The sequence below is a fragment of the Carassius auratus genome, chromosome 18 (assembly GCF_003368295.1).
Source record: "Carassius auratus strain Wakin chromosome 18, ASM336829v1, whole genome shotgun sequence".
Lineage (NCBI taxonomy): Eukaryota > Metazoa > Chordata > Actinopteri > Cypriniformes > Cyprinidae > Carassius > Carassius auratus.
Window position 1 is genome coordinate 2,131,140 of NC_039260.1, and position 19,008 is coordinate 2,150,147.

At 36.5% G+C, this 19,008-nt stretch overlaps 2 protein-coding genes across 2 annotated transcripts in view; both read right to left on the bottom strand.

The window, feature by feature from the left end:
* relt (RELT TNF receptor) overlaps positions 1-7,124 on the bottom strand; it is a 29,794-nt gene extending 22,670 nt beyond the window's left edge. Inside the window, exon 1 of the mRNA XM_026287039.1 lies at positions 6,972-7,124. The gene's annotated coding sequence lies outside the window, so the exon portion shown is untranslated. The remainder of the gene's footprint in view (positions 1-6,971) is intronic.
* A 2,636-nt stretch (positions 7,125-9,760) lies between these two features.
* The window catches only part of arhgef17 (Rho guanine nucleotide exchange factor (GEF) 17), a 72,452-nt gene continuing 63,204 nt past the window's right edge, over positions 9,761-19,008 (bottom strand). Inside the window, exons 14-21 of the mRNA XM_026287040.1 lie at positions 18,154-18,395; positions 17,829-18,069; positions 15,681-15,767; positions 15,541-15,608; positions 15,308-15,456; positions 14,006-14,180; positions 12,935-13,207; positions 9,761-12,414 (exon numbers count right to left, since the gene is read on the bottom strand). Coding sequence (XP_026142825.1) covers positions 12,203-12,414; positions 12,935-13,207; positions 14,006-14,180; positions 15,308-15,456; positions 15,541-15,608; positions 15,681-15,767; positions 17,829-18,069; positions 18,154-18,395 — 1,447 coding nt within the window. The 3' untranslated portion in view covers positions 9,761-12,202. The remainder of the gene's footprint in view (positions 12,415-12,934; positions 13,208-14,005; positions 14,181-15,307; positions 15,457-15,540; positions 15,609-15,680; positions 15,768-17,828; positions 18,070-18,153; positions 18,396-19,008) is intronic.

Here is a 19,008-nt window from a genome sequence, read left to right on the forward strand (position 1 = left end):
TCACATGTCCATCTATGCCCTCTAATAACACCCTGAATGGGCACCAAATGTGGCCCCGGCACCAAGTGCTGTATCATCACATCCTGAATAGCAACTTTTTCCCTTTGTGTTGGTCTTTGTGGTCACGGCTAGTGTAAAAACTAACATTCCTGTAGCTCAACATGGTGCTAGAGATCCTGGGTTTAGTTCCTAGCGAACACACATAGTAAAACTTCAATGTGCTTGTGATTCTGATTCAGGAAATAATTGTTCTTTTGAGTCCAAACTTTTTGATGAATTGGTTGAACTGGTTCACAAACAACCCACTGAGACACTAGACCAAGAATGATTTTTTCACAAACCAGACTAAATCACTCAAAGCAGTACCCAGATCAAATACCCACCGACACATTGATCCAAGATTGACTCGTTCATAAATCAGCCTGATTCGCTCAGAGCAGTTTTTCAATAAGTTTCCCTTGAATCTTTGGACTAAGAATGATTCACACTCAAACCAAACTGTCAAACTTTCTCAAATCGCTCAAAGTAGTTCTCAATCAACAACCCATGGAACATGATTTGTTCACAAATAAGACTGAATTGGTCAGTAGTTCTCAAATCAACAACTCACTCATTAATACAAGAATGATTCATTCACAAATAACACTGAATCGCTCAGGGGAGCATTTCCCGTACAACGACGTAACTCGCTGATTAACCACCATAGTACGATGCATTGTTGTTGAAACGAACTAGCTAGTTACAACTGTTCCCTGAACACGGTCATATCCCCGTCGTTTGAACATTAGTTCAATATAGGGCCATTGAAGTCACACACATGTGGTGGAGGAATAACTTCTGCTATTTAACCGATTAGACATCTCTAAAATGCTGCTATATTGAACACAGCACATGATGACTAATTTACTATTCTTTGTTCCCTGTCATTTTGCTTTATTTGATGACTGATTCATCGCGGGTTACCTCTTACGTAATACTCCGGGGTTCTCTTTAGGGATTTATGTACATGCACACTCTTCAAAAACTGCGCTTTTAGACGATGCACAAAAATGCAAAGATTAAAATGCATTTATATTTAGATAGAATGGCATATATAGATTGTACTGCATAAGACCATATTTATTTTATATTCCTTTCTAACAAGAAACTATGCTTCTAATACAGCTCAAGAGCTGTAGTTCCAACCACATAAATTTGCAACGCTGTTTGTGAATGTTCGTTTGAACTATGGTTTAGGGAAACACAGAATCGTTGAACTATGATGGTGACCATTCTTGGCTAACAATGCTTTTGGGAAATGCAACCCAGAGCAGTTTTTTATATCAACATTCCAATGACTCACTGAAACAAGAATGATTTTTTCACAAACCAAACTGAATCGTTTAGAGCTGTTCTTAAATGAACGACCCAATCGGTCCTTAAACCAAAAATAATTTATTCACAAATCACACTGAATCCCTCTCGAATCAACAACCCACTGACCATTGACTCATCAGACTGAACTGGTCAGAGCAAAGAAAATCAAAAACCCTGACTCACTGAACAAACAATGATTCGTTCACTAACTGAAATGAATCGGTAAGAGGCTAAGAGCAGTTCTTGAAACAAAACCCCACTGACTCATTGCTCCAAAAAATGTTTTGCTTACTTATCAGACCGAATCACTCATAAAAGAATCACTGAATCATTTCTAAACTAATGGTTCAAAACAGCAACAGTAGTGGAGTCAGCAGAAGCCACAGGTTCACAGAGTAAGTCCCTGCTGATCTGAGGTCAGAGAGGTCGTGGGTAATTACAGATAATAGACCTAGCAGGACTTCTCGAGCTTCCGGCGGAGTTGGCTCTTGTTTGGACAGCAGAGACACAGAATTAGGATGTTCAAATGAACATTATGCAAGCATGTGAAAAATGCACAGACAGCTATGCGAACACATGAACATAAGTCTCGTTCATATGGAAACATTCTGCCACAGTCTGGCACTTGCACAGATTAATTTGTCTGAACAGACTGCTGAATTCTCCAGTGGGACTCAAACTCTCTTAATTATAAATCATGGTAGTTTAGAGCATCTAATTCTTATTTATGTGTTTGAATCTGTGAGCTCCATAAACTACTAGGTGTCTTTACACAGCCAAAAAATTTATTGTTAAGATGCAATGAAAATAAAAAAAGGCTGACTAAATTGTGCCTGCTCTGAACCACTTCAGCCCATAGTATAAAAGCATACAGCTGTAGGTCTAATTGCTGTGCAAATACATTTATGCCACGCCACCTATGAGCTGCGTTAAACAGTCTGTGGAAAGATACTTAATTGTTACTTCACAAGTATTTTTCTTTGCCGTTTTGTAGTGCAAATTCGGCACAAGTCAATCTTAACACAATGGCAATTTCACTGTAAAGGTGGCACAGAAGCACCTCTGGAGGGGCAATTAGGTATCTTAACCCAAAATGTCAATGTTTCTCAGAAATGGCATGAATGAATGTACACTGCAATTTTAACTGCAGTGCACAAAATTAAGATTCGCGAGATGGTTCAATTGCATAAATGATGATAAGTTTAGAAATGTTGTGCATCGACTTATTATTAGTGCGACATTTTAGCATGCAAATGAAGGGGAAAACTTCAAGATATCGGCCCTTAAAAATCAGCAGCACATATCAGCCATCGGCTGACCCTGACTTCTAAACATCGACATCGGCTATAGAAAAACCCATATCGGTCAATCTATACTTTGTAGATGCATTCATTCCACCTCTTAGCCGCATTACCCAGTCGGTGTAAAGACCCCTAAATGGTTCTAAGTTCTTCTGGGCATAAATTGCACTTACTAAGTTTTGATCGTACAAATAAGAGCAATACATCAATTGAATATGGAAAGGGTCTACTTTTATTTGCATCCACATATAATAACAACAAAACTTTGTGCATTTATAAAATAAAGAAAAAAAGGTGTGCTGTCTGCAGCCTTGGTCTGCGCTGATCTTCATTTAGACACGCACCATTAAAATGAACTGTAACTCAGTGAATACTCAACGAAGAGACATGAGAGATATCTATAGAAAGTTTGACATGTCTACTTTTAAACTAAACAAGTGTTATCAAAAACAAATATTCTGTGATAAAGTAATCCATATGAAAACAACGCAATCTCCCATCCCGTCTTTCATGTCTGCTTTCATAATATCTAAAGCAACCGCGCCAACGCGCTATTGTATGCCCTAAACACAAAAGTGATGAAATGAAGAATTGTAGGCAATATAGGTGTGAGACGGGCACCAATGATCAGAATATTACAGACAAAAGAATAATGATTAGCAGCAGTTCAGAGTCAAGTATCATGTTTGCAATACAAAAGAACCATTCCATAATCAGTCCTTTATGGGAAGTGTGAATGGCTCATAGTCTTAAAACTTTAGCATGATGTGGGATAAAAAAATATTGTAATTAGTTTGTTGCTTTATTTTATTAAACTTGATAAATAGTTTTTATTGTATATTTGTTTGGCATTTCATTTACTGTACACCCTTTAAAATTTGCTTATTGAAAGTACAACAGCAGCAGTATGGTGTAACATTTATTTGAAACGTATTTGGTGCTTGCTACCTTATATCTTTACTCTTTCCTTTCATGGCTTCGGAAAACTTGTCTCATATGTTTCTCTGCTTCGCTTTTTGCATAACTACGGGTCTTTGACACCAAGCTTCATTGCTATTTCTTTCTAGGAATGAAATACTGTCTTTACATCTTTAAAAACTTTGCACGAACGATCATACAGGTGCGGATATATTTGTGCAGCTCAGCTATTCGACACTCCAGTGTATTCAGCAGATGTTGCTCTCCTTAATGGCCTACACTGAATGAGGAACGAACCAAGAAAAAGAAGAAGAAGGTGGAGTTTCAAAAAACACCCACTGAAACTCAAAGGTGTTTAGGAGCCAAACGAACTCCCCCAGAAAGTTTGCTTTGGTGAGTCGTTTCGAACTGCTGAAACGAACTGAAAACGAACTTCGTTTTGGCCTGATTTTGTTCTAAATGACGTCATATCAGTTCGTTCTCCGATTTAGTTTGAAATATATCGTGTATATATATATATAGAAGTTTAACAATATGAACTATACCATTCAAAAGCTTGGAGTCAGTAAATATAGAAATTAAAACGTTTATTTTATTAAGTGGTGATAATTAAAAACGATTCGTACGATAAATGTTACAAACAATGCTGTTCTTTCAATTTATCAAAAAAAAACTGAAAAAAAATATTCTTAGCTCTTTTCAACATTAATAATAATAATAAAAATAAATGTTTTTTTTTTTTGAGTTGAAAATCAGAATATTAAAAGTTTTTCTGAAGGATTGTGTGAGTGGAGTAATGATGTTAAAAATTCAGCGTTGATTGTTCCTAATAAATTGTCTAACTGCACTCGAAAGTGAATCTCAAATTATTTTGTGGTATAATTAAATATATTCTAAATAAACTGCAAACATAAAAAATCCATACATTTATTTTGTCCTCACATTCTTTCTTGTAACTCTTTCCTCTCAGTCACAAAGCTGACTGAATGGCACATTATGCAGCTCATTATGCGAGCATTTGTCTTGTCAGGTGTAAATCACAATAATATTCATGATAGTTGACACCTACTTGCATACGCCCTTTTAAAACAAAAAGTGTCTTAGAAAATGTAAATCAATCTATTGTTTAAATCAATCTACTATTTTCTGTGATTGAGTAAACAAGGTGATTTTCACATCAGTTTGAAGCAAAAATTCTAGGCTACAAGCTCCAGGTTTTACAGTCTTGTAAACAAATGTTGTATATGTTTATGACCTTATTTCAGTGACTTAGTTTTACACTAACCACACATAATCCTCAAAAACAAAATCATACATACATGCTATTCACATATTATTGTAGCCCAGTTTGTACTGAATACTGACTTTAGCCATGTTTATGTTTAGAAGCCACTGAAAAAAGCACAAACCTCAGAGGGTTAATGCCTAATGCATCAATTCATCAATCATCAATTCTAAACAGACTGACTGGCTTTATGCAGACAAACCAAGTATTTTACATATTATGCCTTTAATGCCTTTCCATGTACAGGAGGGTGGATCGGAATTAAAGGTGGATTAAAAGTTATAACGTATATAAACTGGTGCAGACTTCATGCTGATGAGTCAAAAATCTAAAAACTCAGATGTGCCAGATATATTAGAGTGAGTCTGCTGGCCCGTCCCATGACAAACATTGCCTGTGTTAGAGTCAGGCATTCAGTCACACTGCTTTATAAGCCTTCAAGTTACTAAAGCAACCAACTGTAATGGTAGAGTTTATTTATTTCAAACGTGAGCATAAAACACGTTTAGGCATTTTGTTAATGCCTGCGGAAAAAGTCCAAATATGATGACGTGGCATTTGCATCCTGCTTTATTATAGTCCAGGCTGTTTGCCAATGCTGTGTATCACTATTATATTCATGTCGGGTTAACAAAAGATCTTAACTATAAGGACAAGGGTAGTGCCTTGTAACTTAAAAGTATTTTAAACAGGAATTTTTAGTGCTCTGGCGCCTAAACGCTGACACATATATGTTATACAATGTTTATTACACAGCATTTTTGTTTATAGTGAAGAGCATAAATTATGAATGTAACACAAACATGTGTTTCCAGCTGGTATAAACCGCAGCTGACGCAGTGCGTGCCAAAGCCTGGAGCCAAACTGTGTGTGTGTGTGTGTGTGTGTGTGTGAAGCTGCCCACATTATGATGAGCTGTATTTAAATCCGCTCCTGCCTTCTCTTAGTGAACTGAGTTCGCTGGGAAAGAGCAGAACAATTTGTGATCCCTGAATGATTTAAAGAGCTGAAGTGGATGACACCATGTGAGGAGGTCATGAAGGTAATATATTCATGCGTTACACTTAGTTTCATAAAACCAATAAATCCTGTTCCTCATTCTGCTCTCATATATCATATTCGGTGGAAATTGCAGCAGATACCAGATGTTTATAGATCCTCCATAAATCCGGTTGGTAAGTTCACAACATACAGTAAAAAACAATTCCTGTTATACCAATGTCATTTTGGTGCAATAGCAAAATATACTTATTTATGGATTTTCAAACAATAGTTTTTGCAAAAATAATCTTATGTTCGAGTAACACTAATAAATATATACAAATACTTCACAGATCAGTGATTCCCTTTTCCACTAAGTACTATAGTAATCAAAGCTATTGTTATTGCTGTATTAAATAAACACATTTATGGATAATAAAATAATGGTACAATAAATGTTCACAACTTTCAGCACGTTTATTATTGTTTAGTTCCTTTCTTTTCCAGTGACAATGCTGGTTAAAAGTTGTTTTAGAAACCAATAAATGAAAACAATAGTTTTCTCAGAAAAGATAGTGGTGCATGTTATTTTTCATTTAAAGATTACATTGTACATCTAAATATGCATATGTAATAAGCAATATACAGTGTAATATATAGTATTTGTCTTTAAAGAAGGAATTCTAATCATAACCAAAATAAGTAACGATTTAATAATCATTATTTGCACATCGAACCTAACTTATACCTTATATTTACTTATAATAGTCATATAAGAGTGTTTTATAAAAGTGACCGACAATATTTACAGTGAATGAGACTATCACGAAACAACGACGAACTCAACTCAACGCATTTCTATTGTCTCCGGTGTGAAACGGTTCAGTAGAATTATCTGCAAAACTCTTATCTCAAACTTTAAAATCAGCAGTGTAATGAATTTCAGGTCAGTACAGTATATCCACACTCGTCTGAGTACTCAGTATACACTACAGTAGCCTAAACACAGCCGACTTCACAAGTAGGCGAACTGAAAATATACCGGCACAAATGCCGCATCCGCACTGCAACTGTCGCCATCTGTTAATAAACTCTTTTACACCGTAAATAAAGTTCGTATTAGATCTTACCTGTATTACTGTGAAATCATACGTGTCCTATAATCATCATATGTCGGATGTGTGGTCTATAATTACACAAAGAGAAGGAGAGAGACAGAGCCGCAGAGATGAGCAGAGCGATCCAACATTTGAACCGAGTCACTGAGAACTGAGAGAAACACGTCACAGCGCGCGCATGCAGCATGAGCTTCACCCTTCACCTCGCTCGCGCGCCCTCTGTCTGTCTCTGTCTGTCTCTGTCTCGCTGTTCTTTTCTTCGAAGATGTAACTTACCGCATTGCATTGTCAAAACAGTGTCAAGTAATGTTACAGCCTACAATAGGAAAAGAGAAAAAATAATTTAAAAATATATAAAATCCTGAAAAAAGATTCACTTAAAGGACTTATTTTAAAGAGACCCTAAAATGAAAATCTGATAAATAAACAAACTAATCTAGAATTTTAGTTGAACTTTATAAGACACTGGTGTTGATAATAAATGACATTCATTTAGCATGATAACCAAGCAAAATAGTCTCTTTCTCTGTGTGGCATGTGAGACAAAGCAAACATCTCACCTTCTATTTCAAATAAATAGTGTTTACATGTTCTACTCAGTTATTCATGTTTCAGTTTCTCCATTGCGTATGCGTGGAATGCACTCATAAACACATGCTGCAGGGCAGTTTAACACAATCTCACACTCATTTCTTGTTTTTATGGGTGTGCTTCAACAATGGACCCTATACCGCTAAAACAAGCAAATTCAGCACTGAAAATTATAGTTACTTTAGTGATTTCACTCTGAATTCATTTGAATAAACAATATAGTCGATGGCGACACAAACTAACAAGCAGCCATCCAGTGAAATGTGCATGAAAATAAATATCTAAACATTATAATGTCTGTAATAAGTTTATAAATGACATGTAAACCCACCTGCCTTTAAAATGTGATAGCACAGTTAAATTAACACAACAATTATAATTGCATTTAGGTTTAAACATCTTAACCAACTGAACAGCTGTGAATTAAACATATATTTAATATTTGACATTTTTTCAGCTTCAATAACCCAACATAACGGTTCATTTTAAACTGCTGAAAACATTAAAAACTTAAAGCAATGGGTGACAAAATATATTTTGTTGCCTGTTTTATATATATATATATATATATATATATATATATATATATATATATATATATATATATATATATATATGTGTGTGTGTGTGTGTGTGTGTGTGTGTGTGTGTGTGTGTGTGTGTGTGTGTGTGTGTGTGTGTGTGTGTGTGTGTGTTAATTTAACTGTGCTATCACATTTTAAAGACATAAACACTATTCAGTTGAAATAGAAGGTGAGATGTTTGCTTTGTCTCACATGCCACACAGAGAAAGAGACTATTTTGCTTGGTTATCATGCTAAATGAATGTCATTTTTATTATCAACACCAGTGTCTTAGAAAGTTCAACTAAAAATAGGTTAGTTTGTTTATTCATCAGAACATATTCAGAGACATTTAGCATTAGAAGTGAATTCGCTGATTAAAATACATTAACTGATGGACTGGAGTGGTGTGGATTATTGTGATGTTTTAATCAGCTGTTTAGAATCTCGTTCTGACGGCACCCATTCACTGCAGGGGATCCAGTGCTGAGCAAGAGATGTAATGCTAAATGTCTCATCTATATCTTGGATGGCCTGTGGGTAGGCCCTATGTCAATTTTGGGTCCGAATAAAACCAGATCTTACACACAAACCATGAACTGCAGGGTCAGGCGATGAACATTCATTGCATGACATTATAAAGCTTTCTTTGTGCCCTCACACAACTAGTTCGCTGTGAGATGACGTGAATTGGTCTTGTGTGTTTCATTTCGATTGTATGATAACAGTCATTCAGAACCATGAGCTGCTGACACACCAGCAACACAAGCACTGTCTTTTATATAAACTCTTTTATTCAGTAAGGATGAATTAAACTGATCACAAGTGACAGTATAGTGATTCATAATCATACAAAGATTTCTATTTCAAATAAATACTGTTAGTTTTCAACAATTATAATCAGCATATTAGTAATAATAATGATTTCTGAGACATCAAGTAACTGAAGACTGGAGATATGATTCTTAAAATTTCAGCTTTGATTCCAGGAATAAATTAAATTTTAAAATATATTGAAATAGAAAATAGTTATTTTACATTTTAATAATATTTCTAAATGTATTTTTTACTGACTAAAAAAATGCAGCCTTTAAATACATAATTGTCCTTACCCTCCTTAAAATTATTTGGGCCTGTTGTGACCGAATCATACATTTTAGACTGACAACAGAATAAAGCTTTTGAAAGGTATTTTAATCGGTAACTAGGTGATGATTCACACTTAAATCTTGTTTTATTGCTTACGGGAGGAAATTATAAAAGCAGTGATTAAAACTATTAACTGTAAATCAACACCTAGCTGTTGATGAATCTCAAATGGATTTTCACAGCAATGCACATAAAAACAGAAGCCAAAAGAGTGCAGTATAATATTGATGCAATTAAAACTGATTTTAAAAATGTAGTTTCATAAAACTGTGATACCTACAAGTTACTGCAAGAGGAATAGTAAGAGTCTACATTTTTTTATATTATTATTTAATATCACATTTTTTTTATTCTATTCAGACACATCTCTGGCACCCAAAGAATTTACCTTTTCAAAACAGTCTGAAGTCTTATTTTGGGCCAAAATATTCATAAACCGCAATGACTGGAGAGATTGTGCTTGAGTGTGTTTGTAAATGAATGAACAGAGCCTCTGGATTCTGGCATCAGTGAATGTTTAATTACAAAGAAACGCACAGTGACAAAATAGGACAACGGTGTGAAATAAGCATGACGACTGTTACAGGATCCACAGACGCCGAGCTGCTTCTCTTCTCTTCTTCTAAAATACTGGAATAGATTTAATTTAAATGAGACGGCACATGCCCAATGAGGAAAAGAAATAGACAAAAATACTTATAAAAATATGCCATTAGATTCATATGAACAATCGTGGACTGTGAGAGCACTATGTACAGGCAATATATACCAATATTTACAAAAAACATTGATGACGTCTTTCACTAGAAAGGGGCTGAGAGGGTCACTTACAACAGTAAGACTCGACTTAGGACTATCATCACTGATTGATTTAGATGTTTGATTAAAAAGCAAGAAATGCAGAGTCAGTATATGAAAATATGATTCTCTGAGGATCCCGTTTGTAGTAAGAAGTATCTTCTGCAACGCTTTGACATTTCTACCTGCGAGTTCTTGCCACTAGCATTCACAGCTACTCAACAGAATAATCGATAAAACATCATTAATCCATGCATGATGCATTCTGGGAAATGTCTGACTTCACATTCTTCAGGTGAGAGACAATTTGGGTGGGACGCGGTTCTTTCCAGACAAACTAAGACAGCTGAAATTGCTCATTGAACAGGAAGTCAGGCAGAGCGGTTTAGTGTTTAATTGTCTGTCTTAAGCGGCCACAAGCAACCGAAGGGCTGCAACCCGTCTGACTTCATTTTTGAGTTTCTCTCTCAACTGCAAACTCTGTATGTCAAATCGACACAACATCGTTTTTAAGAAACAACACAATTCCCTTTCCTGAATTAACATGCTGATGAAAACAACCACTGAAATTACACAGCTGTTCATCGGTGAATCTCACCAATCCTGTCTAGCTGTATTTCATCCCAAAATTTAAAGAATTTTACATTAAATTACATTTTTATTTTATTTGATGTTTTTTGTATTTTTTTTACATTTGTTTTACATTATTTTAATGGCAATCAATTACATTTCCCCCAAATTTCAATTACCGTAATGCAAATAAATAGAACTGTAATGAGAAAAAAATAAGTACAATAAAGTACAAACCATTGTATTAGTATAGTGATTTGCAACTTTTTCATTTCACAATTCTGACTTTTGAGTTCACATCTTGTAATTCTGACTTTATTCTCAGAATTGCATGAAATAAACTTATATTATAGAGTTAATAAGTCATTTTAAGAATTGTGAGAAATTCTCAATTTGAAGAATGTTTTTTTGTTTTTCTTCAGATTTGGACTTCAGCTTTTCTTTTCTTTTTCTTCAGATTTTTTTTTTTTTTAAATTCAATGGTGCTGGATTCAATTAAATCAAAATTCAAATAAAGTTGTATTACAGTAATGTGAATAATCACAATTTTAAGAAATTAAAGGGAAATTACAATGAAAATAATGACATGATGAGAAAAAAAAAAAGCTTTATTAATTTCGGGTGAAATATGACCTGGATGCTTCTTTGTGAGAGTAATTTTCCTAAAATCTTACAAATGCAACCTCACTGACCCAACTTGAGTTGAGCATCAAAATCTTTCAGTAGAGAAAAACGCCAGACTACTTTATTTATAAATTAAGTGCTATAAAAAAAAAGACTTAACTAAAAATGAAAAAACATAAATACTGTACAAAAGTTTGTCGTCACAATACCTATATATGGAATGTCGTTGCTGTTCTTTTACATAACATAGTGAAGTCTCATTTTTTTATACATAAAAAGATTCGATAACCAAAAGAATAAAGTGATAATGTGTAATAACTCTGACTGTGAGTTTGTTGATTACTGAAGTAGTAAAGTGTGTGTGTCATATAGCGGTTTGTAGGTACTCCAACCTTATATTGCACATTGGTTACATTAGATACATTACACTCATCTCGCTTTAACAATAACATCTTCATTCTCCAATGAAATCACAGTCTGTCAAGACCAGTAGTGGACCGAGTGTGCAGACTGATGAAGTGAAGGATGAAAGACCTGTCTTTCCACTTTGTACGTCCATCCAAATTACCCACAATCCTCCCTGCCTCTTGTGATGCATTCAAACCCACCCTCTATCCAACAATTCTTGCTTCCTTTCATTTAAACATCTCCTTTTCCTCCTTTTTCTCTTCAAGGTAATGACAATTTCTTCCACTTTTTAGTTTTTTTTAAGTTTCAACACAACATTCAAAAGCAGCCACAGGAAACACCACATGGCAAGCGAGATCGAGAATTTTACATAAAGAAACAAAATGACACATTACACAACCTAACGAAAAACAAACACCCCATTGGTTGACGTTTTACACGCTAATGCACAATGCATCAGAGAACAGGAAGGGGCGGGGCTTCAGGGAGAAGTGCGTGGGTTGGTCCAGCGGCTTGTCTGTCGAGGGGGCGGGGCTTCTGCTACACACGCCACAGCAGTAAGTGGTTGGTGCTGTCGTCCCTCCCCACCGTCTCGCTGCTATTGGTCAGTCTGAAGTCTTCATAGCCGTCGCCGCCGCTGATGACCAGCAGGTTGGATTTGGCGGGCAGGAGGATGGAGGCGCGCCGTCGGGAGGAGTCTCGTCTCTGCAGACCTCCGCTGCTGCTCTCTGAGCTGTTCTGTGCGGAGCTCACTATAATCGAAATTCAGGACACACACACACATATGTTTGTTATGTGAGGTCACTGTGCTATATTTTATTGATAGCCTCTATTGGAAGCATCCAATCACAAGCATTAATCAGACAAGTTTAAAACTCTTGTTTTTAAAACACTCAGTGGTTGATTGACAGTATTTTCTGTTGTTACGGATGCTTTCGTGTTTACACGGCAAATGAAATGATCGCATATGTCCCTGAGCTTTAGAAACGGTTTGTGTAAACGGTTCTGAATCAGTTTACACTTGTCTTGGCACTGACTATTTGAGATGGCTAAATTCAATTCAATATTTTATAGTCTTTTGCAGGGCCATAATTGGCTGTTATTTTGAATACCACAACACACAAAGTATTTTTTTTTAATAATAAATAATGTGTGTATCAGCTAGACATAAAACAGATCAGTGTCTGCAGGTTTCCGTATTCCCATAATGCACTTAGAAATTTGGTTGCCAGATCCTCTGTTAATTTTACCCACACTGCAACAGAGACTTACCTGATTCGGCCGGCGGTGGGAAGTTGACGTCAAAGCCCTCTGGCAGCTCAATGCAGGTGAGGAAGCGGACGTGTCCCGTGTGTCCGTGGGCCGAGCCCATGGGGAGGAGGGGAGCACGCAGCGAGCCCGGCCCAGTGCTGGAGGACACGGGTGGGATGGCCAGAGTCAGGACCACCCCTGCACTGGTGCCGATCCACAGCAGGTCCTTACACGCCAGAAGAGCCGTGATCCGCAAACACGCTGCTTTGTGCTGCCGGATAATAGCATCAGAGCCTAAAAGAAGAAAAAAGAGACTGGGATTTGATTTGATTTATTTTTTTTTTTTTTTTATAAATAAGCATTTTTACTGAACGGTGTAACCTGCTAAGACACACACACACACACACAGTGTTAGTATTATTTGTATATTATTACAGTATTTAATGATATTTTTAGTTAGATTAATTTTTTATTTATTTTTTTGGTAATTTTGTTGTGTTTTTGTTTGTTGTCTTTTTTTTCATTTCATTTATTCCTGTCTGAATCTGAGCCAGATTATGGTTAGTTTAATGCTCAGCCTGTTTTGATACGTACAAATGAATCTAAACGCAATTCCAGATCAGAATTATGGCCAGAGCCAGAAGAAAATGCAAACAGGAGCCAAATGTTTTCTGCAATATCTGAGGTGTTTCACTGCATCCAAACAGCCACAGAAAATGACAGATTTGGTGGAAAAAGCTTATTTCTTAAAGTTTTTTTGACATTAAATGGAGTATTTGGACATATCTTCCCATTATTTTGCTGATTTTAAGTAAAATTACACATCTTTAATGCTTTTTTGTCATGAAAACCACAGCATGTGATATTTGACTGCTTTTGTCATTTTGATAAATATTAAAACTGATATACGTACATATAAAGTTTGAAAAACCTTTATTCTTATTTTGTGAAAAGAAAAAAAAACTATGTAATGAAAACGTTTTTAATAGATTTTTTTTTACTCAGCCATGCATGTATAAAAAAAGCATTTGCAGAAGAGGCATAATTTGACCTAATCTGATGATGCTGGTATTAATGCACACTAAACAGTACCTGCAAGCATCTTGTGCACGGCTGGTGCCACGTCGACCTCCGTCAGGCTCTCGTAGGTGGAGGCGTGATAGAGTCGTACATGAGCGCTGCCCTGCAGAGCGATCCACACACCTTTACCACAGCTCACGATACTGGTGACACAGCGCCCGCTGTCCTGAGCCACCTGGAACGAGTGCTGAACAACACATCCAAACACAGTGTGCATCAATGTCTGCCGCTGTTCAGAAACGTGATTTCGTTCGATTGTAGTTGTCATATTTGAAACTTTTGATACTCAAGTCAAATGTATTACCAAAGCAGTTTCAAAGAAACAATCAGGACAATAACAGTTTTAATATTGCAAAATGAATCAGTTATGAACGTAATTCAATGCGAGATGTAAAGCAATTCTACAGAAGACAAGTGTCTTTGTTTTGCTCGAACTGTCAATGCTGCAAAGCCATTCATTTATAAAACAAATGTAATTTCAGCTGTAAAGCAGCTCAGTAAAACACAACAGTGACATCATTCAGCTCAGTTCAGTGTGAATGTTGATTTACTTCCTTTCAATAGCCATCTGAATATTAGTCAATATTCAGTTCAAATTTTGTTCTCATCTGATGATGTCAATGCAGGTATATCTATAATATTACTGAAAATTAATTGTCTTCTAATGCTTGTGACCCAGATAGGATTTTCTCTTTTCTGAAAAAAAAAAAAATAGAAACTTTATTGTATTGAAATAAAACTTAAAACTTATTGACTTTGCTGTCAGGGTATAAATATGACCCCCTCTTCCTCCTCCTCAAAAAAATATATTTTTTTTAAATATATATTTATATGTGTGTGTTTTTATTTTTTCCCCACCTTGTTACATTTGTGGTGTTTCTAGTCTAAAATTATGTACAAAATTATTTGGAAATTTCTCTTATGCTATATTATTTCCAAATCCTGGATACATGTTTTTTTTGTCACATGTTTTGTATTTCTTTTTGAAACTGATTGTTCATAAACCTGACTGATCTGAGCGCATGGACCTCAGTTTATGAGTGAATTAAAAAATGATCCACAAATGATGCTAATGCATTCAAAAACTGAGATGCAAATGCTCCCATCAATGAGGGATATGATCATTCCGTTCCAAAAACAAACACAGAACCAGCATTAATTGAAAAAACAGAAGTTGGCAAAAATATTGAATAGGAGAATAGTTAATAATATAGCATAATGCAAGATTTACAAGCAGTTTTTCAAGGCCTGTTCATTTTTGACCCCATCAGTTGAAAGATTTCCAGCACAAGACTAAAAAAGTATGCGTCTGACCTCTTGTGCTAAAGTGCTGGTGTTGATGATAAGGACTCGGTTCTGACAGCCACACCACAGTTTTCCCGCCACAGGAACCATTTTGGTCACCGGTCCAGTTGGAGAGCCCAGACACAGTGTTTGAGAGCTCTGAGGATCCCAGAAACTTCCTGTTATGTAGAAAAGCAGCGAGCGTTGGTGTAAATCACTCTTATCAGTTATAACTGAATCACTCTGGATGCATCTGAGCTCACCTGCCTCCCTCTGGTAAACAATCACCTCTCCGTTCGCCAGGGACACAAACACTTTGTTGTCAAGATACCTGGGAAATAAAAAAAGGTGTTCAGTCTCCATGCAGACGTTGCGTCAGATCACTGAGGAGGAAGCTGCTTACAGGATACACAGGATAGAAGCAGAGTGTTGCATCTTCATACTGTTCTTCCTGTTTCTGATGTTGTCTGACGACTGGTACACATGAATACTGTAAGAAACCACATGATTACACTTATGAAATATGACATTTATGTCCTTAGGTGTTTACTGGCAATCATAAACGTATGTTGAAAGGTTTTGGGGTCACTTTTAAATATATAAAAAATCTCTAATGCTCACCAAGGATGCACTCATTTGATTGAAAATAAAGTAATCTATTGTGAACTTTATTCCCGGGACAAAAAAGCTGAATTTTCAGCATCATTTCTCCAGTCTTCAGAGTCACATGATCCTTCAGAAATCAGTCTAATATGCTGATATTATTAGGAATTAAAATAGATTATATATACAGGGATCAAGTCAAATGCTCTCGAAGTCACAAGGACTGGTTTTTTGTTTGTTTTGACTTTCAACTGGCAGTGAGGCGAGAACTAATGCTCCACACCTGCTTGTGTGACGCACAGAGAGAGAGAGAGGGGGAGAGAGAGAGAGAGACAGACATAGAGAGAGAGAGAGGGGGGGGGGGAAGAAGGAGAGAGCAAATGTTTGTGTGGAGAGTGGCAGGATGCACTGAGGACAAGGGCAGGTCTGAGCTTGAGATACTGGTTAGTGAACGGGTGTACTGTAGTCAGATCAGGGTCACCTGAGGTGAGAAATAAACCCCAGACAGAAGGAACAGCAGGGGGGTGTTTTGTGTGTTTAAATGCCATTACGTCTGAGTGTGCTACTATCGTTCGACTTTTAATTCGGCCCATGGGCTTTGAATGACGCCTAAAGTTTGAACACTTATAATAACTATCAATAATTACATGAACAAACACTTTGACATTATTTAATAGATCATTAATTTAACATTCAAATAGTCAGAACTTTCTTGAAAAGGAAATGTTCATTCTTGAATGAAATATCTAATATACATTGTGGCAGGTCTTCCAGCCAGTTCTATCAGACCTTTAAAATTAATCCAGAACGTGGCAGTAAGATTAATTTTTAATGAGCCGAAAAGAATACACGTCACACCTCTGTTTATCAGTTTGCACTGGCTCCCAACAGCTGCTCGCATTAAACTCAAGACATTGATGTTCGCATAGAAAACCAGCACTGGCTCTGTATGACGATATATGTGTGCCTCAATCCTGAGCGAGTAATTGTACGTTTTGAACACCGAGAACTATATTTTGCAAGCACATTGCATCATATATTGAACAGAAATTGCTATTTGTCATTTGACAAATTGACAAACATTCGTTTGAGCAAAGAAAAAATGATTCCGTGCTCAATAGATGTATTTGCTTGTTTGCTATTATCCAAATTAACGTGCAGTAATAACTCCTCTCACGCAGTTTACTCAGGTGCTCTCTCACAAACTTATTCTAAGCCATCTTCAAGAATCAGCTAAAAACACATCTCTTCCATCTTTATTTGGACCTCTAACATTAGCACTCTCTATTCTAATTCTATTCTTTATTTAAAGAAAAAAAACTTGCCCCTTTAAGACTTAGCACCCTATTTATTTACTAGCAGCCTGTTTTCTTAAACCTCAAAAAAATAAAAAAAATAAATAACCCCAGCTTGACTAATCTTTTTGCATTCTATTTGTTTCCATTTTTATTATACAATTAACAAAAGTAATGAAGTCCTCTAACACCAGCTTGCTCTATTCATTTACCTTTTTGTTTAATTTAAATTTTATTTATTATATGATTTAAAAAAACATTGCTATAGATTTGTTATAGCACTTGTATATCATTGCTCTTTTGTTGATTTTGATTGCTTTCATTGTGTTCATTTGTAAAACACTTTGGATAACAGATCTGCAAAATTACTAAATGTAAATGTAAATGTATTCATGTATTCATTACTTAACCCATAACAAGCTTTTTTATTTTTATATGCTGTTATATTTAAGGGGTCATGAACTAAATTTTTCATTTTATAATGATGTCAGGTGTTATGTCTGTTTTTATGACTTATGACTTTAATTATTATTTTGGTTTATGCTGATATAGTAATGCTATAAGTAATACAAAACTAAATCATATTAAAATAGCCAAATCAAGAATCGCTCTACCATTACAGAAGTGATTTATTCTGTCATGCAGTGACCCACCAGCCGTCCTCGGTCCCGAGCCAGACGGAGCTCTGATACGCCTCGGGGTCGATGCTCAGCAGGTCCTCCAGACTGGCACGGGTGAAGGACCCTCGACTGGACCGCCGCATGGCTCGGCCGTCCATGGGACTGTCTGCACTGAGCCGAGGACCCCCGAATGAGCTCGGGACGGGGAACTCCTGCTCCTCCTCGGAGCTGGTGGTCTCGGTGGCCATGTCCTTTGAAACGGTTGCTTCATCATCTGAGAGAAACAAATAAATGCAAGACATCATCAGTAAGACACCAACCACAAACATGAGCGTGTATATGTGATTTAGAGACTCACTGCCGAAGCTGGATGAGATGGTGGAACGGGAGGCTTGGCTCTGCAGTGTGGATGAAGGGCTGGGAGAGTCTTCATCATCGCTGTCGTCGCTATCGAAGGGCACGAGCTCTGCGGCGGGGACCGCGGCCGGCTCGCTGAGCTCCAGAGACGAGCCGGAGATGCAGATGTGGAGCTGGGGTTGTGCAGACGCAGCAGGGTTTGACTCGGACGGAGCGGAGGGGGTGGAATGACCCACACGCTCTCTGCAGAATGGACATTTTTGCACTTGCAAATTGCTTATATGTGTAAAAAATTACTAGAACATAGCATACTACATATACTATGCTATTGAGGTGAACTTGTTTTAAAAGTCATAATCATTTAAATAAACACACACACACACACACACATATACAGTGGGGCTCGAAAGTTTGGGCACCCCTTGCAGAATCTGTGAAAATATGAGTAATTTTCAAAAAATAAGAGAGATCATACTAAATGCATGTTATTTTTATTTAGTACTGTCCTGAGTAAGATATTGTACATAAAATATATTAACATTTAGTCCACAAGACAAAAAAATTGCTGAAATTATTAAAATAACCCCACTCAAAAGTTTGGGAACCCTTGGTTCTTAATAATGTGTTCTGTTACCTGATGATCCTCGACTGTCTTTCTGTTTTGTGATGGTTGTGCATGAGTCCCTTGTTTGTTCTGAACAGTTAAACTGAGCAGCGTTCTTCAGAAAAATCTTTAAGGTCCTGCAGATTCTTCAGTTTTCCAGCATCTTTGCATATTTGAACCCTTTCCAGCAGTGACTTTATGATTTTGAGATGCACCTTATCACACTGAGGACATTTGAGGGACTCAAACACA